At 40.2% G+C, this 26,833-nt stretch overlaps 2 protein-coding genes across 7 annotated transcripts in view; both read left to right on the top strand.

Annotated features, from left to right (window-relative positions):
- Positions 1-2,852, top strand: part of STIM1 (stromal interaction molecule 1) — a 201,827-nt gene extending 198,975 nt beyond the window's left edge. For all 6 annotated transcript variants that reach the window (XM_040258679.1, XM_040258680.1, XM_040258683.1 and 3 more), the window contains one exon: positions 926-2,852. In XM_040258679.1, coding sequence (XP_040114613.1) covers positions 926-1,442 — 517 coding nt within the window. In that variant the 3' untranslated portion in view covers positions 1,443-2,852. The remainder of the gene's footprint in view (positions 1-925) is intronic.
- Positions 2,853-4,813: 1,961 nt separating this feature from the next.
- Positions 4,814-26,833, top strand: part of RRM1 (ribonucleotide reductase catalytic subunit M1) — a 40,195-nt gene continuing 18,175 nt past the window's right edge. The window contains exons 1-8 of the mRNA XM_040258676.1: positions 4,814-5,158; positions 11,664-11,752; positions 15,128-15,305; positions 16,409-16,509; positions 18,236-18,295; positions 19,146-19,185; positions 19,433-19,595; positions 24,062-24,203. Of these exons, the coding sequence (XP_040114610.1) occupies positions 5,140-5,158; positions 11,664-11,752; positions 15,128-15,305; positions 16,409-16,509; positions 18,236-18,295; positions 19,146-19,185; positions 19,433-19,595; positions 24,062-24,203 (792 nt within the window). The 5' untranslated portion in view covers positions 4,814-5,139. The remainder of the gene's footprint in view (positions 5,159-11,663; positions 11,753-15,127; positions 15,306-16,408; positions 16,510-18,235; positions 18,296-19,145; positions 19,186-19,432; positions 19,596-24,061; positions 24,204-26,833) is intronic.

The raw sequence follows: 26,833 nt of genomic DNA, 5'->3' as shown, positions 1-26,833 counted from the left end.
GACCTTGGGACTTCCAGTGGGCAGCTCTTCTGAACCACTGCTCCTCAAAGGCCAACATCCTGTCTTTCTGCACCTCCATACATTCTCCCTGTCAGCAGAGCTCTGAAAAAGACCTCAGTCTTCCTACTGCCAGCCAACTTTGAACTTCAAAACACTTCTCTGTGACCTTTTTTAAATCCTGAGAGAGGGTTGGAAGAGGCAGCATCTTGGCCTTTCAGGGGGGTGAGGGATTGTTTGCAAGGCTGTTCTAGTCTTTTTCTCCCCAGTCCGGGTCAGGCCCACCGACTGCATGTTTCCCTGTTCCTCGAGGCCTGGCCCAGACTGGATGTGTCCCCAGGTGGGACAGGAGTTATGTATGTTAGCTTAGGGTTGAGTCCTAAGAAGTCTAACCAGCTCTGGAAGCAGAGATTTTGCTGAGGAGGATGCCTGTAGCACTGAAACCTATGGCTGTATCGGTTTAAGGCCTGGCTGTTCATCAGGGGTGGGGGCCAGACCTTAGAAAGCCCTTAGCCAGAGAGTTAATGGTATAATGACGTTTGTTTTTGCTTCTTGTCTCTCTTTTCTCTCCATCACTTTTCCTTCTTTTTTTTTCTTTCCCTTGGTCCTCTGTATCTCTACCTGCTTCTCCTTTTGCTCCCCATGTCCCGCCCCTGCCCCCATATTACTCTTTTCTCCTTATCTCTTCTCCAATCTATCCTTATTCCCTATTCCTGCCTCCTCTCTTGTGCTGTGTTAACTTCCCTCTGTTTCCCATTCCTCCCTCTTTCCCACCTGCTGGGCACCCTGTTTGCTCTCTCCCACCCCTCTCTCATCCCCAATTTTCCTACCCTGCTCTTGTCTTCTCCCGCGGGCCCCCTCTCCTCTTCAAACTACCCCCTGCCCCCATCCTCTGTGTCCCTTTCTTCCTCTCTGACCTGTCTTGCAGGGATTTGACCCATTCCGATTCGGAGTCCTCCCTCCACATGAGTGACCGCCAGCGTCTGGCCCCCAAGCCTCCTCAGATGATCCGTGCTGCAGATGAGGCTCTCAGCGCCATGACCTCCAACGGCAGCCACCGGCTGATTGAGGGGGCCCACCCCGGCTCTCTGGTGGAGAAACTGCCTGACAGCCCCGCCCTGGCCAAGAAAGCACTGCTGGCGCTGAACCATGGGCTGGACAAGGCCCATAGCCTGATGGAGCTGAGTTCCCCGGCCCTACCTAGTGGCTCTCCACATTTGGATTCTTCCCGTTCTCACAGCCCAAGTCCCCCAGACCCAGACACGCCATCTCCAGCTGGGGACAGCCGAGCCCTCCAGGCTAGCCGAAATACACGTATCCCCCACCTGGCTGGCAAGAAGGCCGCGGCTGAGGAGGATAATGGCTCCATTGGCGAGGAGACAGACTCCAGCCCAGGCCGGAAGAAGTTTCCCCTCAAAATCTTTAAGAAGCCTCTTAAGAAGTAGGCAGGATGGGGGTGGCAGTGGTGGGACAACTTGTCCTTCCCTGGCCTTCTGCCTCCCCTCCCCTCCCTTCCAAGATACCTGGCCCCCAGCACAGGGCCTGGGAGGGGCTGGCTCTGGGGCCTGGGCACTGTACACACCTGCCTCCCACGCCATCCTTGGGTCCTTCAACGTTATTTATTAACTGCCCACCGTGGCCTGCCTCCCTCCCAAACATGGGCCGCCGCTGTCACTCCCCCTCCGCTTCAGTGCATGTCTTGGTTGCTGTCCCCTCAGCTCCCAGCACCACCTCTGGGGTCCAGCTTCCATGTCTCTGCTGTCCCAGTTTTGAGGTTTGGTTTCTTGTTACTCTCTGTTCCTGCTTTCAGGCTTCTCTCTCCTACCACTCCCCAACTTCCCCTAGCAGCTAGCGGGGGAGGAAGGGGGAGTAACTTCTGACACCTGTGCCTCAGATCTCTACCCCCTGCACCCCCCACCCCCCACCCCGCCACTGACGATGGTTCTCTTTGCCCCAGACTGGGGCCTAGGACCTAATGTTTGAGGTTTGTTCTCTGGAAGTGTGGTGGGCCAGAGGTAACCTCGGCTTGGAGCTTACTAGGACTCCAGGGGTCCATGGGGAAGTAAAACCAATTTCCAGAGAACAACTCACTAGAGTTTTGAAGAGCGGCTAGGCTCGGGGATAAATAGGAAGCAACTTCTAGTCTGAGGATGAGTAGGAGCCAGAGATGTGGGCTATAAGGCAGTCACCTTTTCTCTCTTGTCTCACCCACACCTGCTTCTCTCTTATCCCCACTGCCCCATACTGCAGGAGGGTTTGTCTGTAAGAGATGCTGCCCAAATGCTCCCCAAGCATCATTACTCCTAAGGCTCAGGACAGTTGGCTCCCCAACCATAGGAGCCTCAGCTATGATAGAGGGCTCTAATGGGGCCCCGAAGCTGTTGGGCAGAGTGTTGTCACATTTGAACCAAAAGATATCTTAAAGTTGAAATCTCCTGAACTTCTCAAGTGCCTGCACCACATACTCCCCCTGTCAGACCCGTGTTCATGTTACTGCATAGCCTGGGCTAGAGGCTCAAGGACACAGCCGGTTTAGGGATGGGGGTGGCTGAGGAAGCTGGTGTAGGTCAAGGTGGCTGTGTGACCGCTTCCCCCTCACCCTTCCCACCCTCTAGACAACTCTCCCTTACCTGTTTTTGCTATGGCTGTAAAGGTATTTTCCCTCTGCCCCACTCCCTGCCATCTTTACTCTGGGATCCTATTTTGGGCCTGGGGTGGGGGCACCTGGGGCTGGTCTTAGGCGGTTCTAGGCTGCAGACTGCCTTGTACCCCCTAGACAACCTCACATGGGTTTTTCTGTGTTATTTCATAAGACTCTTTGAAGTCCAATAAAGCATGTAGGAGATTTTAACCTCTGCTGGCTTTGACTCTCATTGTGTTCTCTGTGTTCTTTGTGGCACAGCAGATAGGATGAAGGGACATTTCTCTTCTGCCAAGGAAAAATGAAACTCTAATACACTTACCCAAAACTCTCTGGTGGGGTTACCAGATGAAATACAAGATACTCAGTTACATTTGAATATTAGACAAATAACTTTTAAAAATGTAATATGTCCTATGAAATGTTAGGGATAAATTTTTATTAGCTTAACCTGGCAACCCTACCTCTAGGCTATTTGATTCTGTCTATCATATAGCTTCACTGATCACCTATGCCTTTTAGAATTACAGGCATATCTCATTTTATTGCACTTTGCAAGTATTGCACTTTTTACAAATTGCAGATTTGTGGCAAGGGAGTCTTATTTTTTTTTCCCAACAGCATTTACTCGCTTCATGTTTCTGTGTCACATTTGGTAATTCTTGCAGTAGTTCAAACCCTCCACCTGCAAAAATATTACCACTGCTGACGGCTCAGGTGGTGGTTAATGTTTTTTAGCAGTAATGTATTTTTTATTAAGCTGGGCACTTTTTTTAGACAATGCTATTGCACACATAAAAGACTACAGTATAGTGTAAACATAACTTTTATATGCACCGGGAAACCAAAAATTTCGAGACTTGCTTTATCATGATATTTGCTACATTGCAGTGGTCTGGAACTAAAACTATTTGGTATCATTTCAGGGGGCTCTGAAGAACTCCTGGTGCTTTATGTCTCAGTGCAGAAAGAACTCAGCAAGAGGCAAGTGATGTATAAGAGGTGATTTATTAGAATAGGATGCTTGTGAGGCTTACGAGCAGGCTGGTGAGGGAGAGGGGTGCCATGCCCCAAGAGCTTACTGGGCTAGTTTTATAATCAAAGAAAAGGAGGGGAGGAGGAGAACTGTTTTTGTCTTTCTTGAGTAGACATCATTAGCTCCTCCTCCAAGTTGAGCAGGGGAGTGTCTTCCTACACAGTCAAGCTAGGTCCATAATTTTTTTTTTTTAATGTGTGCAGAGAGCATGTCCTAGGAATCATTAACTTACTGAGCTCATGGGGTAGGATGTGGGGCTCATGCCATCATTGTTTCATTGTTTGGGGATATGTCTCATGTTAGTGTTTCATGGTTTTGTTGCTAATCAAGTCTGCTTTCTTGAGTAATTGTTAATTTATAGGGGTCTCCCATAATTATTCTACTTACAATCCCCTAGTGGGATTAACTAATTACCTATTTTGTCCCTTTACTCTGTCCCTATGAGAACCAAATCACCAATATCTTTGAGGTATTGCTATGCCTCACAGGAACCTTGGGATCACCTTGACGGCAATAAGGAACCAATGCAAGGTTTTACAGTGGAGATGCTACACGAGATTTCATAAAAATTAGTTTGCCTAGCGCAAAGCTGAAGGTTCTACACCAGACTTGTGAGTCACGTCTCACCTATGCTTACTCCCCACGTTCGGTCACCAAGTCCTGTCCATTCTATCTCCCCAAGGCCTTACGGCTGACCCTGCCTCGGCCACCACTCGATAATTCTGAAAGCAACCGGATCATAGCCTTGCCCCGCTCAAACTCTGCCAAAGCTCGCTCCCATTTCTATCAGGATAAAATACAAAGGCCCTTCCTTGGCATAGCAAGGCTCTCTCCCAACCGGACTCAGGCCCACCAAAGAAGGGCCCTGGGGCTCCCGGCCTCCGTCTACGTATCTCTGGCTAGAGCCCACCTCAGACGACAGTCTTGGGTTATCATAATGTAACAACCGTCAAGACAAGAAAAAGTGGATGGTTGGAGTTTTGCTATTTCCAATACACTAGACGGGCGGGGCAAGACCCGGCGGGCTGAGCCCCGGATTCCGCTGTGCCCACATCCAACATGGCGGGGGATATCTGCGTTCCCGCCAGGGGCGTTCACTCTCAACGCTGCCGTAGGAGAGGCGCCATCTCCTCGGCTCTGCCCACACTCAACATGGCGGCTGCGGGGCCAGGCTGATTCTCTGCTACGCTACCCCTGCACCGGCCGCGGCGCTGGCTGGGTCACGTGACGTTACTGGAGCTTGGTCGCGCTGTTTTTGCGTCGCGGCTGGCGGGAGCGGGAAGCGGATTCGGATTGCCTTCCTCTGCTCTGTGGAGGAAAGTGCTCTCTGGTACTAATTCCAGGGCCTGCACACGAGCAAACCTTCGAGCCTGACTCTCCGTGCTCGGCCACCTTCTTGATCGCACCGGAGCCTCAGAGCTGCAGTCTCGTGTCGCATCCCTCAGCGCCTCAGTTACTAGCTGCGATGCATGTGATCAAGCGAGGTGAGAGGCCGGGGAGGGGGCGGCGGGTGAGGAACGCTGGCCGCCGCCGCCTTGCAGTTAGCCGCGCCCGCCGGCTTCTGCCGCTTCCCGCGCTACCGGCAGCGGTTTCCCGCCCTGTCAGCCGTTCGGCCTCCTGCCCTTTCGTCAGTCTGTCCCCAACAGACTGAGCTTCAATCTGCGCCCCTCGACTCTGTCATCCAGCCGCATTTCTAAAGAGTAGTAACACCGTTCCCTTAGCGAGTTGTAACTGTGTGCGCCCAGCACTTTGCAGGCGGTACTTTAGTCCTCTCCGCGAGCCCCTGAGGTAGGGGTTATTAGCTCCGTTTCGCGCAGAGAGAGGCTTCCGGACAGCACGGTCACCCAGTTAGATGCTGGTGATGCCGGATTTCGAACCCGTATCCAGCAACAGTTTTATTGTTGTTGGTCACAACAACAACAACAAAAAGCTGGTCACCTGTCCTAGTCTAGGCCCCGGGGAAGCTAGGTAATCAGGGGCTCTGCATTTTACACGGGCGCCTACCAGCTTCCTGATCTCTTTTTGTGCGGTGAAAAAGTCAGTCTCAGACACAGACATCTCCGTAGAGTTGTCCTCCTTGTTTCCTTTGTTGGAAGAGTAGTCCCAGAGGAGTTTGGGATCGGGACTAGTTGGCTTTACCTTTGATAGGAAGAGATAGGGAATTAGAGTAGGGTGGCCAGGACATCTTCTGACAGGGCGGGGACCAGGAAGAGCCAAGGACTTGTGTTCTTCCTCGACACATTTTCCGTTAGACTTGCTGAGGACTTCCTTTGTGTCAGTCCTTTGCATACTTTTAACAGAGAACCATATGGGACAGATAGGAACAAGCTTTGAATCTACTCAATATGGCTCTGTTAAAGCATTAAAGTTATTGCAAAATTGTAGGCATTTAGTAAATACTGGTTGACTGACTCTTTTGTCCACTAGGTTGTGAGTGTTTCAAAGATGGGGACTTTATGCCCAAATTTATTACTGAACCTGCCCGTGAATAGATGCTCCAAAAGTGGGTGAGGTAATTATTAGGTTGGTGCAGAAGTAATTGCGGTTTACATTTTTGAACTTTGCTGTTTGGTATTGGAATGCATTCTTAAGTAAATGTGGTTATGTTATACATCATTTTAATGCATATTTCTCACTTTGTGCGTTTTTTGCTGAGGATTATTTGCTGTTTATTTTAGACTGTAGAAATGATGTTAGACAAAAAGTAAATTTGAGCGATTTTTTTGAGTTCAAAATGTGTTGTAAAGCAGCAAAGACAGCTTGCAACATCAACAACGCATTTGGCCTAGGAACTGCTAATGAATGTACAGTGCAGTGGTGGTTATAGAAGTTTTTCAAAGAGAGCCTTGAAGATGAGTGTAGTGGCCAGCCATTAGAAGTTGGTGACATTTGAGAGCCATCGAAGCTGATCCTCTTAGACAACCACTCAAGAAGTTGCTGAAGAACTCAAAGTTGACCATTCTGTGGTACTTTGGCATTTGAAGCAAATAGAAAAAGTATAAAAGCTTGATAAGTGGATGCCTCATGAGCTGACTGGAAATTAAAAAAAATAATTTGAAGTGTCGTCTTCTCTTATTCTACACAACAATGACCATTTCTCGATTGAACTGTGAAATTTGATGAAAAGTGGATTTTATATGGCAACTGGTGATGACCAGCTCAGTGGCTGAACAGAGAAGAAGCTCCAAAGCCAAACTTGCACCAGAAAATGGTCATGGTCATTATTGGGTGATCTGCTGCTGATCTGGTGCACTATAGCTTTCTGAATCTTGGTGAAACCATTACATCTGAGAAGTATGCTCAGCAAATCAATGAGATGCATCGAAAACTGCAACACCTACAGCTGGCATTGGTCTTCAGAGTGGGCCCAATTCTCCACTACAATGCCCGACTGCATGTCACACAACCAACACTTCAGAAGTTGAATGAATTGGGCTACGAAGCTTTGCCTCGTCCACCATTTTTACCTGACCTCTCGCCAACTGACTACCACTTCTTAAAATATCTTGACAACTTTTTTCAGGCAAAATGCTTCCACAGCCTGAGGAGGCAGAAAATGCTTTCCAAGAGTTAGTCGAATCCTGAAGCACAGATTTTTATACTATGGGAATAAAGGAACTTAATCTCTAATTAGCAAAACTGTGTTGATTGTAATGGTTCCTATTTTGATTAATAAAGATGTGTTTGAGCCTAGTTATAATGATTTAAAATTTACAGTCTGAAACTTCAATTACTTTTGTACCAAACTAATACTTTAAAATATAGAATATGATGAGTGTTGTAAGTAGGAAGGTAGTTGATTTGGTTGTAACTAGGTCGTTTACAGCCTAGAGATAGAGTTATGGTCCTTCTTGTCATCAGTATCTTTGAAACATCATTCTCTACATTTCTCTGCTGCGGCTGCTGCTAAGTAGCTTCAGTCGTGTCTGACTCTGTGTGACCCCATAGACGGCAGCCCACCAGGCTCCTCCGTCCCTGGGATTCTCCAGGCAAGAACACTGGAGTGGGTTGCCATGTCCTTCTCCAGTGCATGAAAGTGAAGAGTGAAAGTGAAGTCACTCAGTCGTATCCGACTCTTAGCGACCCCATGGACTGCAGCCTTCCAGGCTCCTCCATCCATGGGATTTTCCAGGCAAGAATACTGGAGTGGGTCGCCATTGCCTTCTCCCTACATTTCTCTAATCTCCAATTTTAGCTGTTGAGACCAAAGACCGAAACACATAATGCAGTTTTGTTGGTTGATTCCTGTGAGAGGGGACAATTCCGGTTTTTTTAGACCTTTAGAAAAAGATATGGAAGGATGAGAAGCTCTTAAGATACATCTGTAACAGATGAATCAAAAACTTGTCATAAATCTCTGGAGTGGGTAACACCTCTGTGTTGCGTTTTTAACCTTTTGGGTCCACTTTCAAATACTGTGGTTTTAAAAAATACCACCTACAACAAAAGGCAGGTCTTATTTTGTTTCTCATTCCCTCAGAGAACATAATTTGATCCAGATGGTTTGCTGCTAGACTGCCAGTAACATTCAGCAAGGCTTGTTCATCTACAAAGTTGTACTTAGATTAATTTTATTTTTGATCTTTAATTTGTTTAGGGTATTCTCTCCTCCCCTTATTTTTGGGATGATAGTATAGAAGCAGACTAACACATGCAATTTTTGCTAATTGTAGTGTAATTATTCAGTAGGGCAACAGCAATAAACTTAAAATACTTACTGAATGTAGTAATGTCTTGCCAAGCACCATGAGGTAAATACAGAGGGAGAAGGCATCCCCATCTTCCATGATCTTAGGGCCATTAGGGATATAGGAATAATCTATATGAAAAGCGTTAGATTACAGAGGGGAATAGTAGATGAATTTTTCTTATCTGCTCTCTTGTTATTCTTGGTGGGACAGCATCGTATTGCTCAAGGAAGTTAAGATTAAAAGTTGAGAACCATTGGAATAAATGCAGTGCAGCCGAGTTGTAAAATGTGCTTTGGAATTCAGTATAGTGTTTTCAAAACTTTGGGTTGTAACCCACAGTAAAAATTATTTTCCATTATGACTGAGTACACACATGTATATGTAAGTATTTACGTAAAACTGAAACAAAGTTTGCAAAATAATACTTTCTAAAGTATCTATTTGCACTCTGATAATCTCTTCTATTCCAGATCCTCTCTCTCCCACACCACCCTTCCTCTCCCTTCTTCTTTCCCATCCTTTCTCATTCCCTTAACAGCCCACTGTATTATTTTACAGATCTGTGTGGCTACTGTGCTTGGCACTGAGGTTATTGTGGTGAGTAGGTAGAAATAGTTTTGGCTTTCAAAGATCTTGCAATCAATTGAGAAAAATAGACAAAAACATTAACATAAAATGATCAGTATTCTAATATGTAAAATACAGGCTATAGCAGCCCATTCATTCAATTATTCAGAAAATATTTACAGTCGTTCCCCCGTATCCACGGGGCATTTGGTTCTAGGACCTGTTGTGGAAACCAAAATCTGTGTATGCTCAAGTCTCATGGTCATCCCTCAGTCTCTGTGGATTCTTCATGTGCAAATTCCAGATCAGCATCCAGGGTTGAAACCAGCCACAGATCATATACTGTTTATGGATGTGGAACCCGTGGATTCAGAGGACTGACTATATTCACCATCTCTCTCTTTTTTTTTTCTTCATTTTTACTTTTTTTTTTCTTTTTAAATTTATTTTTTATTTTACTTTACAATTCTGTATTGGTTTTGCCATACATTGACATGAATCCATCACGGGTGTACTTATACTGGGAACTGTGTTCAGATCAGATCAGATCAGATCAGTTGCTCAGTCGTGTCCGACTCTTTGCGACCCCATGAATTGCAGCACGCCAGGCCTCCCTGTTCATCACCATCTCCTGGAGTTCACTCAGACTCACGTCTATCGAGTCCGTGATGCCATCCAGCCATCTCATACTCTGTCGTCCCCTTCTCCTCCTGCCCCCAATCCCTCGCAGCATCAGAGTCTTTTCCAATGAGTCAACTCTTCTCATGAGGTGGCCAAAGTACTGGAGTTTCGGCTTTAGCGTCATTCCTTCCAAAGAAATCCCAGGGTTGATCTCTTTCAGAATGGACTGGTTGGATCTCCTTGCAGTCCAAAGGACTCTCAAGAGTCTTCTCCAACACCACAGTTCAAAAGCATCAATTCTTCGGCACTCAGCCTTCTTCACAGTCCAACTCTCACATCCATACATGACCACTGAGTGAACTCCGGGAGTTGATGATGGACAGGGAGGCCTGGCGTGCTGTGATTCATGGGGTCGCAAGGAGTCGGACACGACTGAGCGACTGAACTGAACTGAAGGTATAATCAGTTATATGGATGTGGGAATGGGAGGCCTTATTGGGATATAGGATATTTTACAAGGATCAGTAGAAGATATGTGGGGCCAAATTAAGGAAGTCCTTGTTTGAGAGAAGAGGATAATGTAAGCAGGGATTAGTGATATGATGAAATCAGTTTATGGGTTGAAAAAAAATGACCAAGTGAAATGATAGGCTAGAGAACAGTGGACCCCTGATCCTTTAGCCCTTTAGTATGCCTCCTCTTCCCAGTGTGAATTTAGAGAGTTGCTTTTGTACTTTTTGTCAGTTTCCTGATTAATTTGACAGCTGCAGATGTTCAGCTGCCTTGTGGTCACCTATCTGCCTAACCAGTTAGTAGAGCATTAAGGGCTCAGTCCTGATGTGTGCCAGCTAATTTATTCCAGAGTTAAACAATGCATATGTGAGTCTGGTTAAAAAAGGAGATCACAGTAGTAATCAGAAAGAGAAGGGCTATCTTAGTTAATGTGTTAGTGTTTAAGAAAAACTAATTTCTTTTATTGATGATGGGTTACTAGCAGTATCTTATTGTTCATTATTCTTTATCAAACATTTGAGAAAGTCCTTGGGCCAGCCGGACTTTTTGTTAGGAAGAAGGAAGAGCTATAGAATATTAAGTCCAAATCATGAAAGGACTAACTATATAAGGTACATATGTATGTGCTTCCATATCCCCAGAATGAAAAATAAGAGGTTGCCTCTGGAAGATTGTTTTGAGTTACAAGTAGAAAGAAGTAACTTCTTTACATGGTATGAAGTAAGTTCAAATCATTAATTACTCTAGGAGAGTACATAAGCCATATTTATCATGAAGGTGTTTGTTAGGATGGAGACAGGTTAGTAGTTATTTGAGTACCTACTATGTGCTAAGCCTTGAGCTTTGGTCTGGGCACTGAGGAATAAATACATTGATAAATAAATCACAACAAAATATTTTTCATTTTGGAAATTATATTCTAGTGAAAGTCATACAATAAACAAATACATAGGTAAAATATAGAGCATGTCAGATGATCAGAAGTGCTCTGGAGAAAAATAAAGCATAGAAGGAGGGTAAGAGGGGCAAGGTTGTGTTTGGGGCATTGCAATTTAAAATAGAGTGATTGGGGAAAGCCTTATTGAGAAGTTGACATTGAGCAAAGATCTAAGGTATATATAGTAAGTAGTCAAGGTTGCCAGGGTCATGTGGGAGAGTAGGAGGTGACATGGGGGAGGGGGCTCACAGGACTGGTTATATAGGATTCTGTGGACTATTGTAATGATTTTGACTTTGATTCTGAAACAGATGATAAACCACTCTTGGGAGGGCAGTAATGACATGGTTTTGACTTAAGTTTTAAAGAATAATTATGCTTGTCATTTGGGACAAGGGTGGGGGGAGACAGATCATTTGGGAAATTTATTGCAAGAATCCATCTGATATGTAATGTAAGGGAAGACTCAATATAGCATCTCACCTTTTTGAAGATGAAAAAATAATCTCTCAATGAATCTCTTGGGGGTCTGAGTCATTTATTTATGAAATAGCATTTTGTTGTGGTCAGTTGAAAAAGTTTACATGCTGATTATGTTTGATTCTTTGGCATTGCTATCTTAGTAAGTGCTAATACGAATTGTATGGTTTGATTCTTTAGATGGCCGCCAGGAGCGAGTTATGTTCGACAAAATTACATCCCGAATCCAGAAGCTTTGTTATGGACTCAATATGGACTTTGTTGATCCTGTAAGTAAACAGGATTTATATCTTGCATTGCTTGTTTCATGTGATTCCATTTACTTGTCTCTTACCTCTTCCCCTTCACTCTCTTGCTATATATATATATTTTGGTTTGGTATTCTCTTACAGGCTTGGATGTAAATGTGAATTTATTGTTTAAAACTTTTTTTATTCTGGGAATTCCTTGGTGATCCAGTGATTAGGACTCTGGGCTTTCACTGCTGTGGCCTGGGTTCAGTCCCTAAGCCATGTGGCATGGCAATAAAAACAAAAGAGAAAGACAACAAGCAAACAAAAAACTCACTTTTTCCCCTAAGTTTTGGTCTATGCTGTGAATTTTGACTTCTCAGAGAACTATAAAGCTGAAGAAAGAGGAAACCTTGACATTAACATTTCAGTTAGGGGCTTCCTTGAGTAAATTATTTTATTCATAAGTGCAAAAATCTGTAGTAAAACTTGTTTGAAATTGTGGTCATTTGGGTAGAAATTGGTTTGAAATTTGCCTTTTTTGTTATCCATATGGAAAGGATACATTAAAGTGATATAGAGTTCACAGCCAACCTTTAAATTCAGGAAAGCCATAAGCGAGTTGCTCTGCTTCTCTCCTCAGCTCCTATAACTCCTCTACTCTAGACCTGCAGCATCCCTTATCTAGACTGCTGTCCACAGTGGTCTCTAAAGTATCCTCCAGGTCTTCCTCACCTTGCCATCTTCCAATCCGTATTCCACGTGACTTTCAAAATGATCTTACTAAATAGAGTCTCTAATAGTCTTTTTCTTAAAACCCTTATTGCCCCATCCTTGTTTAGATATTTCATCTATATTACTACCCTGAATAGTCATTGGAAGGAGTGATGCTGACACTGAAGCTCCAATACTTTGACCACTTGATTTGAAGAGCTGACTCATTGGAAAAGACCCTGATTCTAGGAAGGATTGAGGGCAGGAGGAGATGGGAGTAACAAATGATGATATTGTTGGATGGCGTCACTGACTCAATGAACACGAGTTTGAGCAAACTCTGGGAGATGGTGAAGGACAGTGAAGTCTGGCATGCTGCAGTTCATGAGGTCTCAAAGAGTCGGATATGACTTAGTGACTGAACAACAACATCTGTATTACTGTAGCACTTGCACTGGCCTCATAGCGTTAACCACCTAGTATAGAATTTAACTATATGTTCCTTTCCTCCCCCAGAATCGTTGGGGAGGCCTGTATCTTGTTCTTGAGATATCCACAACGCTTAACACATACATAATTAGATGCTTGATAAATATTGAATTGACCAAATGGTCGAAAGAAAATTATTTTATACAGCTTTAAGATATATTAGGCTTCCCTGGTGGCTCAGACGGTAAAGCGTCTGCCCGCAGCGCGGCAGACCCGGGTTTGATCCCTGGGTTGGGAAGATCCCCTGGAGAAGGAAATGGCAACCCACTCCAGTACTCTTGCCTGGAAAATTCCATGGACTGAGAGGCTCCTCAGAGCCTGGTAGGCTGCAGTTCATGGGGTTGCAAAGAGTCGGACACGACTGAGCGACTTCACTTCACTTTTAAGATATATTTATTATCATTTCCCTTTTACATTTAGAATACTACATTTCCCTTTTACATTTAGAATATTAGAGTTGGAACAAACCTGAGAGATATCTTATTTTATCTCCCTTGTTTTATAGATAAGAAAGGTTAAAGAGAAGGGAGGTGACTTGTACAAATGAGTGAGAGTGTAGGAAGAAGAATATTGGTATCTTCACTCCTAGGTGTTCTGTTGCCACTTGCATACATTTCAGAGTGCAAGGGGGCTGGAGCCAACATGAGCGTTCTAGGGTAGATGAACAAATCTGCATGTTTTAAATATGGAGTGGTTATTAGAACATGGATGTTGTTTTATTCTGACTTCTGATTACTTGCCTTGTAGGACCAGGAAGTGTTTAGAAGACTTCACTACTCTTTTACTGAACATGACTTACCTGCTGAGAAGAAAGTGATCAGGAGAAACTTGAGTTTAGGTCTAACACATAATTGGGATAAAATTTAAACTAGTAATTACACTTTTTTTTTTTGAGAGGGGCATGCTTTGCTCAACTAGGAAATGGCATTCATTTTCTTTTGGATTGATCTTTTTTTTTCTTTTGCGGCCACACAGCTTGTGCAACCTTAGTTCCCATCAGGGATTGAACCCCTGCAGTGGAAGCTTTTAAGATTCAGTAAATACATACATATATACAACTTAGATTGGTGTGCTGCGGTCCATGGGGTTGCAAAGAGTTGGACACAACTGGACGACTGAACAGGAGCAACATACAACTTAGAATTTGTCTTTCTTGACTTGGGCATTGTGTATTTTAAAAACGGGCGCCTCTTACAGTATGGTCTTGAAAACAGTGAAATGTAGTGAGGTTGAATGGGAGATCGAGCCAGAAGACTTAGATATTAAAAACCTTGGGCAGGTCCCAGCCTGGTTCCTCATGTAAAGTGGTCATAATTATAATACCCATCTCACAGGTAATTGTGAAATGTCAGAGAAGATTATGAAAGTTGAGATATTTTGTGAAGTGTTAAAGAAGTGAAATGAAAGAAAAGTGAAGTGAAGTTGTGTCCAACTCTTTACAACACCATGGACTGTAGCCCACCAGGCTCCTCTGTCCATGGAATTCTCCAGGCAAGAATACTGGAATCGGTTGCCATGCCTTTCTCCAGGGGATCCTCCTGACCTAGGGATGGAACCTGCATTGCAGGCAGATTCTTTACTGTCTGGGCTACTAGGGAAGCCATTCACACCAGGGAGGTGTTAAAGAGTAGCCATTAAATTATCTAACGGCTCAGCCCCAATTCTAACTTAAACTTTCATCTCCTTTCACTAGACTGATTAAATTTGTTTGCTTTCCTGTACTTGTCCTTAGGAATAATTGGGGGAAAACAGGTAAGTATATGGCTTGAACCATGATTATATACAGAAAATTTGAATGAAAGATGGGAAAATACTTATAGAAAAATTGGTCTGTTTTCAGCTCTTTCCCTATGTGTCTGTTAATCTTTGTAAAGCTCTACTTAGATTTTAAAACTAACTTCCTTCTTTTCTTCACTCCTTCCTCCCTTGCCCACTCTCTGCCTCTCTCCCCTCTCTTCTCCATGTCCCCCTTTCCTTCCTTCTTTCTTTGGACGCTTCATTGTATATGTAATATGCATTTTTTGGCAGCTCTATTCACTTATGAAGTCTCATTACTAAATTTTTGACAGTGTACAATTCTGAAAGATGATTTTTCATAAAAGGAAATTGTCTTTTATTTTGATATAAATTTGATTGTTTTCTTCATTGCTCTTTTAAGGAAGATGTTGGTTCTTGGAAAAGCACAAGTAATTCTTAGCTTTGCTTTTATAGGCTCAGATCACCATGAAAGTAATCCAAGGCTTATACAGTGGGGTCACTACTGTGGAATTGGATACTTTGGCTGCTGAGACAGCCGCAACCTTGACTACTAAGCACCCTGATTATGCCATCCTGGCAGCAAGGATTGCCGTCTCTAATTTGCACAAAGAAACCAAGAAAGTATTCAGTGGTGAGTCTAGAAGAAAAAGAAAGAATTTAGTATTCTCAGAAAATGTATAAGTGTACTAGAATGAAACCTTGAGTATCAAAAGAAAAGTTATATCTTGTTTAAAAAACCAAAGTGTGCAAGTTGGTGGCAGAGGGAGACTAGAACTTCCTGTTTCTCCATGCTGCTCATCTGCTGCATGGAAGGGTCAATGAAAACTTTTCTTTATCTTTTTGTTCTCTCTCTCTCTCTTTTTTTTTTTTTTTTTTGACGCCCCTCTGTACATGTTTGGTGGTGGCGTGGTTGGAAAAAAAAAATTTATTGATAATTCCTAGGTTAAACAAAATGTTACAATCAGTCTTTTGTCACCATTAGTCATCACTCCCATTTTACAGCTCAGAGAATGTGTGCAAAAGCTGGTTAAATAATTTGTTAAGTATATAAAAAGTGATATGTAAGAAGTCAGCTGGTAGACTGAGAGTAGAAATCTTTTAGCTCTCAATTCCAGATCTTTTATGTGGGATTTTAAACATTATCTCCCTCTTCAGTAGATTTGTAAAAGTAAAGATATCAGATCTTCCAAAATTGATCTATGGATTCAAGTCATTTTCAGAATGCCAGCTTTGTATGTGTCTGTATTATATGTAAACTCAGAGGACCAAATATCTGCTATGATGTCTGAAAGAGAGAGAGCTTATTACTCAATGTGCATTTATAGAAGTAAAATTCTTGAGATGATAGATTTTGAATGTTAAGTTGAGTTTCTGTTTTGTTAGGAGAAAAGAAAACTTAAGATTATAATTTATGCTTTTCTTTATTTTCACCTAATAAATCCTTAATGAGGTAAGGTGTTAGAATCATCTGGCAGTCTTTTTCAAACTATAAGAGCATATGCTCACTCCAACTCTGGAAAGTTATTTCTTTAAGGGTTTCCTTATTTTACTTATTTAAGTTTCCGTGTATATTTATATAACATGTATTTGTCCATTGAGCACTGTCTTTGCTAGGTACTCAGGTGAGTTGGGATGAAAAACAGTTGAGAACCACTGTTTTAAATTGTTAACCTGAATATTGAACTTGCTGTTAAGTGATTTTGGTATTTTAATTTTCTGTTGTTTTGTTTTTAGATGTAATGGAAGACCTCTTCAACTATATAAACCCACACAATGGCAAACACTCTCCCATGGTGGCCAAGTCAACATTGGATATTGTTTTGGCAAATAAAGATGTATGTATAATGCTTTTTTGGTGAAAAATTTTTTGTAGGTTTTTTTTTTTTAAGGCAGTGAACACATTTTAAAAAGTTTAAACACTGACAAGTGATAGAGGTAAAAAGTAATTCTCATTCTCTGAATCCTAGTTTTCTTGTCTAGAAAGAACAGCACTTTGTCATTTTAAAATGTATTTTTCCAGAATTGTTCTATAACACATGGCGTGTGTACATTTATTTTTCCTTTTGGTGGTAATGTACTGTGCATACTATTCTAATATTTTTTCACTTACAGGTGTATCTTAGAGATAGTTCTTTATTAGCATTTATGAATTTACCTTATGCTTTTTAACACCTGCATAGCATTCCATCCTATAGCCATATCATCATTATATATATATGTAAGAATTGCTCTAGTGATGAATATTTGTTTTCCATTTATCACTGCAGTCGCTAGTCTCATATGGTAGTGAGTTGCTCATAGATGAGTATATTGGTGAGGTAAATCCCTTAAGTGGAATTGCTGAGCCAAAAAGTATGTGCATTCAAAATTTTGGTAGACATTGCCAAACTGACTTCTAAAAAGGTTGCTCAGATAAAATTTGGAAGATCTTCGTGCTCAGCAACTTAAAAATTATCCATTTGTGTTTCAATTCCTTTCTTAACTACATCCCAGAGGACAGAGGGAAAGATGGGTAGATCCAGCCAGCCCTTTTGCACACAGAATTTATTTACCATGCATATCTGCACAGCTGAGAAATCAATTTTAACTGTAGTTAATAGATGGCTATCTCTAAATATGTATCTGATGTTAAAGAGACTGAGAGAAAACTGAGTGAGTTGTTTGTGTATTGTGTGTATAATCTTGAAGACAGGTGAGAAACAAAAATAAATGACCTCAAAAACCTGTATCTAAAATAGAAATTTTGATAATCAAGTATCTCAGTTCTCCATTAATCATGCAAAGCCCCTACCTGCCTTTGGCAATAAAGATGCCCTTAAAAGTTTAAGAGAAGGTGAGGAGTTTTGTATAGATTTTTCTAGTCCTTGGGCATGGATCCTTTTATGGAAACACTGATAGTATTTTGAAAAATTGGCTCTATGTTCCTCTATCCAAAATGATTATTAGTACCTAATCGCTTTGTTTCCTTTAAATGGCTTTATAGCCTATAAAAGCTCTGTAACAATGGCCAGTTCTGCATTAAAACATCACTGTCATAGCAACATTTTGTTTAAAACCTGTTAAAGGACTATGGATTTGATTAGCCTTAGAATTAATGTAATTGTTTATCATATATTGTTATGTGCAGTTTAAAATGGAAAATAAATATATGTATTAGTATTTATATGGCTCCAATACTTTTGGATTAATAGCTAATCTAAAAACATGTTTTAGGATGATAATATAGTCCCTTTTATGCTCATATTCTTTCCCTTTTTAGAGATACTGTAAGCACAATAGGGAAAGTCACATTTATGTTTTTACTTATGTACAACTTATATGTTTTCTTCTAGTCTTTTAATATATGTGTTTTTAAACTTAGGATACTCAATTTATATAATTTTTTTCCTTAATATTAGGTATGGATTTCTGTTCTACAACAATAATACTTAGTGTTATCTCTTGTATCCTGTATCAATTTTAGTTCTGAAATCAGGGCTGAAAGGTAACAAATTTTGTGAAAATAAGTCTAATTATCTTAATTATGGGTTTTTTGTTTTTGTTTTTTTAAACCTTCACCAGCGCCTGAATTCTGCAATTATCTATGACCGAGATTTCTCTTATAATTACTTTGGCTTTAAGGTAAATAATAGGTTTCAAATAAGTGGGGATTCCTTCTTCAATTAGGAAATGCAGGTTTTTGTTTATATTTTAGTGATATAATTATAAAGGTAGTAATTTGTTGGGAGTTGGGATGGTCCTGAGGGATTAGTGGGGTTAAGGTAGTGGTGATTGAATTAAGCAAAGATAGCTTATTCATTTGCAGTTTTCAAATTTTCCAAATACTATTTCTTGATACCTGTGGAGTTATGCAGGTAATTTGCCAGAATGATTCAATATTATTCTGTTTATGTAACAACTATTTATTGAATTCCTGCTATGTACTAAGTGATTTTCTAGGTACTTTTTTGTTGATAAACAGTGTTATGTAGTGATTGAGAATGTGAATGCTGATGTCAGACCACCTAGGTTCAAATCACTGCTTCATTCTTATTAGCGAGGTACTTAATCCCTTTGTCCTTCAGTTTTCTCATCTTTAGAATGGGGATAATAATAAAATTTCAATATCAAATGCTCTTGAAGTTTAAGTGACTGTGTGTATGTCGCTTTGATCAGTACCTAGCCTGTTATAAGTGTTTTATAAATGTTAATGATACGAACCATTATGATAAAGGGAATACCACAACTTCTGCTATTAACATACATATTAATGTAGCATTGGCTTTTTCCAGAAATTTTCGGGCATTCTTTTCCGGAAAAATAGTGAATTGATAATGTTCTAAGCTAAAGATAGTAAATCTAAATGTGATGTTTTTGTCATTTAAGATTATTTTAAAAACTGAGTAGATTTAAATGGTTGCATATTGTGAATGACGTATCTACTTTGTCTTTAAAAACTATGGAAGTTTTTTGGTTGTTTTGCTTTTTCTAGACATTGGAGCGATCCTATTTGTTGAAGATCAATGGGAAGGGTGAGACATGAATGTGTTTGTGTGTTACATTTTCTGTTCATTGTATTGAAAATAGAACTTCAAGCTATTTGTCTTAACATTTCCATTTAAACTCTAAGTAACACTTGAAACTTCAGGTTTAGTTTATGAATAATCTTGCTGCTTCTTGGTATAAAAATTTTTTAATTGTCTTTTGTTGTTCCTTTTTTTTAGACTCAAGTACATATCTCAGCCTAGTTTTCATGTGAAAAATTTCTCTTGTTTTTAGTGGCTGAAAGACCACAACACATGTTGATGAGGGTATCTGTGGGGATTCACAAAGAAGATATTGATGCTGCTATTGAAACCTACAACCTTCTTTCTGAGAAGTGGTTTACCCATGCCTCTCCCACTCTCTTCAATGCTGGTACCAACCGCCCACAACTTTCTAGGTGTGTGTCATCCATAGTCACTTTGAACATCCTAAAACGCTTTTGACTAGGGAAATAAACCTTGACCTGAAGAAACTAGACAGTTCATCACATAAAAATTAATTTGATAAACATTTGATCATTAAATGAGATTTACTTTCTGGAAAACTCTCTTATTGCATTGTGGTAAACAAATTGATGAGAGACAAATGCCAGTAGTGAAATTTTAAGCTTGTTTCTGGTGATGGTTGTACAACTCTGTAAATATACTAAAACCTATTAGTTGTACACTTTAAATGGGAAATTGTATGGTATGTGAATTATATCTCAATAAAGTATTTTCTGATAATAATTAGAGGATTCTAGTAGTAGTCTGTATGAGAGAGTATGGTATTTTGGGCTAGGGAAGTGGAAGTAGAAATTGAGAGAAGTGGATTGATTTAAGAGATTTAGGTGGTAAAATTGACAGAATTGGTGATTTGAATGAGTCAAGAGTGGTTCCTGAGTTTATGGGTAAAGTAACAAGATTTATTATGGTATCATTTTCTGAGAAAGGAAACACTGGAACAGAGTCCAGTAATTTATTTTTTTTAAAAAAAGCTAATACACCCTAAGCAGGTTGGGTTATCCCAGGAATTCAAGGATATGCTAACATCAAAAAGTGTATTAATGTCATTCATTGCCCTAACGTTTTATATCATTTAGTACTTTCATAAAAAAAATAGCAAAATAGATGTAGAAAATAACTTCCTTTCTTTGGTAAAAGCTATCCACTAAAAACTTTGATCTGTTGGACCTCTGTTTTTAGCGTTTTAGTGGAGGCCTGAGCCAGCATTGTAATTGTAAGATAAGAAAAAAAATGGTTGGAAATGAGGGAATGAAACTAATGATTCCTCAAGAGCATCTACAAACAAGTTATTAGAAGTAAAAGAATTTCAGCAGAATGTGTGTGTCTGTGTACATTAATTGCTCAGTTGTGTCCGACTCTTTGCAACCCCATGGACCATAGCCTGCCAGGCTCGTCTGTCCATGGAATTCTCCAGGCAAGAATACTGGATTGGGTAGCCATTCCCTTCTCCAGGGAATCTTCCTAACCCAGGGATCAAACCTGGGTCTCCCTCATTGCAGACAGATTCTTTACCATCGGAGACACCAGGGAAGCCCTTCAGTAGAATATCTGGATATAAATTCAACATAGATTAATTAATTGAATTTTTGTACTTTAGCTGTTAGAAGATTTAAGGAGCTTCCCATGACTCAGTAGTAAAGAATTCGCCTGCCAACGCAGAGGACGTGGGTTCAATCCCTGTGTTGGGAAGATCTCTTGAAGAAGGATATGGCAACCCATTCTAGTGTTCTTGCCTGTGAAATCCCATGGACAGAGGAGCCTGGTGGGCTACGGTCCATGGGGTTGCAAAAGAGTTGTACACAGCAACTAAAAAACGAAACCAAAAAAAGAAGATTTAAATTTTAAAATGTATAATACTGGAAGGTACTCAGGAATAAATCTAATGAAAGGTGTATAAGGCTTTTAAGGAAAAAATTCTAAAACGTAATTGAAGGACGTTATAAAAAAAAATCGAGAGTGATCATATATTCATAAATGGATTTAATGTTATAACAATGTCAGTTTTTCCCAAATTAATCTACAGATTCAGTGTAATTCCAGTCAGAATTTCAACATGCTGATTCTAAAATTTATATGGAGGAGCAAATGGCTAAGAATAATCTAGTGCTGCTCAAATACACCAGATCCTAATCCCTGAAATTTATAAATGTTACCTTATAAGGAAAAACAGTCTTTCAGGTATGATTAATCACAAATAATGCTTTTAATTATTTAGCTTCTTAGAGTATCCACAAAACAGAAACTGACAAATCCACATTATTATTTAGTCAGATAGTTGTTTCTGACTCTTTTGCAAATCCATGGACTGTGAGTCACCAAGCTTCTCTGTCCATGGTATTTTCCAGGCAAGAATATTGGAGTGGGTTGTCATTTTCCCCCTCCAAGAAAGATCTTGACATAGGGAGGTTATCCCAAATTATTCAGGTGGCCCCTGAATCTAATAAAAAATATCCTTATAAGACAGAGGCTAAGGGAAATATAAGACATACAGAAGAAAAGAAGGCAGTGTGTAAATAGAAATTGGAGTGAGGTAGCTATAAGCAGAGGAGCCCAGAAGCTGGCTCCTCTAGGAATGTTCTCCACTAGAGCCTCTGGAGGAATGTTCTTGATTTTGACCCAGTGAAATTGATGCTGAGCTTCTTACCTGCTAAACTGTGAGAGAATTAATTTCTATTTTAAGCCACCAAGTTAGTGGCATTTGTTAGGGTAGCCACAAGAAATTAATATAAACAGCAAGATAGTTTTGAAGAAAAAGACCTGCTAGATTCAAGACTACTATAGCTATGTTTATCTATCCTAAATACTCTACTTTGTGGATGATATGCAAACTTGAATAACAGATGCCATTGCATTTCATTGGGAAAACTGCTAGGAAAATCGGTTTTCCTATAGGGAAATGTATAATTAGATTTCCTTTCTTCATGTCATATGCAGAAATAAATTCAAGAGAAAAATATAAATATGAAAGTAAAATCTTTTAGAAGAACATGTACAGAAAATAAATATTTTTCTCCCCAGCTTTTTTAATATGAATTTCAGACATTCAGAAAAATTTGAAGAAAAGGAATGAACTCTACTCATACACCCACTTATGCCTAGATTTAAAAAATTACTGATATTTTGTCATATGCATGTATTTTTTTTCTTTAAATATAAATTTATTTGTTTTAATTGGAGGTTAATTACTTTATTGTATTGGTTTTGCCATACATCAACATGAATCTGCCACAGGTATACACAATGCATGATATTTTTGTCTTTAAAATTAAAAATATTTTTGGCTAAGTCATTTGAGAGTGAGTTGCAGATGCCATAACTATCAGCCTACATCTTGATAGAATATATATGACCTCAGAGGAGTGAAACCTTTCTTAAAGTAGATATAATAAGCAAACAACATAAAGGAAAAATTGGCTACATTAAAATTTTAAACTTCGGCAAATCAAATACAGTGAAAAAGGTTTCAGATGGTGAGAGGAAACTTGCAATGTATGTTAACTGTTGAAAGAGTATAAGAAAAAGACACAAACCAAATAGAAACATGAGCTAATTTGTAGAAGAAACTGATTGGCTGATAAACACATGAGATGATGATAAACTTTGCTTTTAATTAAGAAAGTAAAAGTTAACATCATAATGAGATATTTCATACCCAACAGATTGATACAAGTTAAAAGGCTGATGAACTAAGTATTGGTAAGCATGTGGGCACGCTCATGCATTGATTGATATAGTATACTTACCCATTCACTTTGGAGACTCTTTAGTAAAGTGGAACACATGCATATCTTTTGACTCAGAAATTCCTTTCCTAGGTTTACACCCTATAGACAATCCTTAGATATAAACACAAGAAGATAGGTTTAAAAACTTCCACAGGAGTATTGTTTAGAATAGCAAACAAGTTGGAAATAATCTAAATGTCCACCAGCAGACAAATGGACAAATATATTGGTATATTCATACAATGGAATACCTTATAGCAATGAAAATAAATTAGTCCTATATGTATCAGTAGGAATGACTCTCTAAAACAATACTGAGTTAAATAAAAGCAGGTTGCAGAACAATGGTATGAAACCAGAAATTTTTTTAAAATGTGGTACATATGTAATTGCTAAAGGAACATAGAAAGCATGGAAACAGCATATATTTGTTATATATATGTATTATATTAGGTTATATTTGTAGCATCAAATTTCTTAAGGCAGATGGTAAGTACAAAGTATATGTTATAAATTCTCTATTATTTCTGAATGTCTGAATATTCAATAGAAAAAGTCAAAAGATAAAGTCTATTTGTTTGGATGAATATTAAAGTTGGTAAAAGGAACCATTGGTCCTGGAGTGGGAGGATGAGATCCAAATCGCAGGTAGAAGGATTGTCTTCAAAAAGACTGTAAGGGAGCTAAATTTTGATGGACATATCAAATTTGGTTCATTATTGGATTGGTGGATTTTTTTTTCATAAATGTTTAATTTTTCTTGGCTTGAAAAGATGTTAAGTATGCTTAGGAATTTACATCAGAAAATGTTATAATGGCACATTTGTAATCTGGTGAATAGGTAAGCTAATATTTTTACCTATCCCTAAGACTTTCATGTAGGCTCAGTATCTAGGGTAGATGGCAAGATGATTTTAAAACAATGTATGCTGATATGTTTCATTGTGTCATATCCAGTGAAAGTTTTGGTTCTTTTTCCTTCTAAAAACATCAAAAAAAATTTTTTTTCCTTCTAAAAGAATATTAGTAAGTTTTAGGTCATTTATTTGCCTAACTTACTCTCTCTGAATTACATAGTCGTTTTTTGACTCTCCTTCATTTCCTTGCTGAATTGTGACTCTTTCCCCCTGTAGCTGTTTCCTTCTGAGTATGAAAGATGATAGCATTGAAGGCATTTATGATACTCTAAAGCAGTGTGCATTGATTTCCAAGTCTGCTGGTGGAATTGGTGTTGCTGTGAGTTGTATTCGAGCTACTGGCAGCTACATTGCTGGGGTAAGCTTCTGTTGTGTGGCTAAAAATATCTGGGCTAGAGGGATTCAAGTCCATAAACAACCAGGGTTGTGGTTGAGAGAGCATTTGCAGGTGTGTGGGAGAACTGGATCTCTGTTAATTACTAGCTGTCTGTGCAACTTATGAGTGATTTCACTACTTCTGTCTTATTAGAGTTTGACTAGAGGGGCTCTAGGGTCCTTTTTCCCACTCCAGTATTCTTGCCTGGAAAATCCCATGGACAGAGGAACCTGGTAGGCTGCAGTCCATGGGGTCGCTAAGAGTCGGGCATGACTCAGCGACTTCACTTTCACTCACTTTTCACTTTCATGCATTGGAGAAGGAAATGGCAACCCACTCCAGTATTCTTGCCTGGAGAATATCAGGGACAGAGGAGCCCAGTGGGCTGCCGTCTGTGGGGTCACACAAACACAACTGAAGCGACTTAGCAGCAGCAGCAGCAGGGTCCTTTTTAGCTCAGATTTTGGAATTCTGATTTACTTTAGCAATAATAATATTAATAGCTTTTATTATTCATTGCTTCAGTTCAGTTCAGTCGCTCAGTCGTGTCCGACTCTTTGTGACCCCATGAATTGCAGCACGCCAATGGCACCCCACTCCAGCACTCTTGCCTGGAAAATCCCATGGATGGAGGAGCCTGGTGGGCTGCAGTCCATGGGGTCGCTAAGAGTCGGACACGACTGAGCGACTTCACTTTTCACTTTCATGCATTGGAGAAGGAAATGGCAACCCACTTCAGTATTCTTGCCTGGAGAATCCCAGGGACGGGGGAGCCTGGTGGGCTGCCATCTATGGGGTCGCACAGAGTCGGATACGACTGAAGCGACTTAGCAGCAGCAGCAGCAGCAGCAGCAGCAGCAGGCCTCCCTGTCCATCACCAACTCCTGGAGTTCACTCAAAATCACTTCCATCGAGTCAGTGATGCCATCCAGCCATCTCATCCTCTGTCGTCCCCTTCTCCTCCTGCCCCCAATCCCTCCCAGCATCAGAGTCTTTTCCAGTGAGTGAACTCTTCGCATGAGGTGGCCAAAGTACTGGAGTTTCAGCTTTAGCATCATTCCTTCCGAAGAATACCCAGGACTGATCTCCTTTAGAATAGACTGGTTGGATCTCCTTGCAGTCCAAGGGACTCTCAAGAGTCTTCTCCAACACCACAGTTCAAAAGCATCAATTCTGCGGATTCATTGCTTACTATATGCTAAATGTTATAAAAGTTTTATGTGAATTACTACAACCTTATGAGATAGATAGATATTACAAACACAGTAAACTTTACTCCTTACAGTAACTTTGTGAGTATAGCCACTGTTGTCTTCATTTTACAAGTGAGGAAGCTGAAGCTTACAAAGTTAAATTACTTCCAGAGATTAGTCATTTAATATGTGATGAAGCCAAGATTCAAGCTTAATCATTAATACTTTATGAGGTAAATTTCAGCTGTTTCAGTTCACTGTTCACTGGGAGTCAAGATCATGGTTTTGGGTGGAATCTTAAAAATAATGCAAATGGATGTGTATGCATGACAGACTCACAGATAAAGAAGACAAACTTGTGGTTACCAGATGGTCAGGGAATCAGGGAGTGACAAATTTGGGATATGGCATTAACTGATATATAAACTACTATATGTAAAATATTTAAGGATATACTGTGTAGAATAGAGAATTATACCCATTATATTATAATAACATATAATGGAGTATAATATGCTGAAATCACATTCAGTATAAAATACTGAATCACTATGCTTTATACCTGAAACTAATAACAATATTGTAAATCAACTATACTTCAGTTTAAAAAAGAAAAGAATAAAAGGTAATGATTTTGAGTAAGATCTGGATTTAAATCCTGTCTCTACTAATTACTAGTAGTGTGGCCTAGTACAAGTTATTTTACTTCTCTGAGTTTGTTTCCTCCTCTATAAGGTGAAGAAAATATCTCACCCTATAGAAAGAGAGTTCAGAAGAAAACCATTCTGTTATGCGGTGTTCATTATCATTCTAGGCTGCTTAAAGGCTTGCCTTGGGTTAGAATGATTATTTTAAAAATTTGATAGATATCTCATCTTCATTCTGCTGCTGCTGCTGCTGCTGCTAAGTTGCTTCAGTTGTGTCCGACTCTGTTGGACCCCAGAGACGGCAGCCCACTAGGCCCTGCCGTCCCTGGGATTCTCCAGGCAAGAACACTGGAGTGGGTTGCCATTTCCTTCTCCAATGCATGAAAGTGAAAAGTGAAAGTGAAGTCGCTCAGTCGTGTCCGATTCTTAGTGACCCCATGGACTGCAGCCCACCAACCTCCTCCATCCATGGGATTTTCCAGGCAAGAGTACTGGAGTGGGCTGCCATTGCCTTCTCCGCATCTTCATTCTAGAATTTATTTATTAGAGGATCTCCATTTGCCTATTGTCTTGATTTATCCATTGCATATAATTCTTACTATAGATCACCTTGAATTCTTTTGGGAAAATTATACTGTAGTAGTGTTTTTACTCTTCCCAAAGTATTTCATTATATGATGACCTTTTGAAAGTATGGGGGTTTAAATTCAACTATCCTGATTTTGGATTTTTGACTTCTGGTTGTTATTTCTCATCGTAAGCTAGAGATGCC

The sequence above is a fragment of the Oryx dammah genome, unplaced genomic scaffold (assembly GCF_014754425.2).
Source record: "Oryx dammah isolate SB20612 unplaced genomic scaffold, SCBI_Odam_1.1 HiC_scaffold_17, whole genome shotgun sequence".
NCBI classification, from domain to species: domain Eukaryota; kingdom Metazoa; phylum Chordata; class Mammalia; order Artiodactyla; family Bovidae; genus Oryx; species Oryx dammah.
This window is presented reverse-complemented; position numbering and strand designations above follow the sequence as displayed.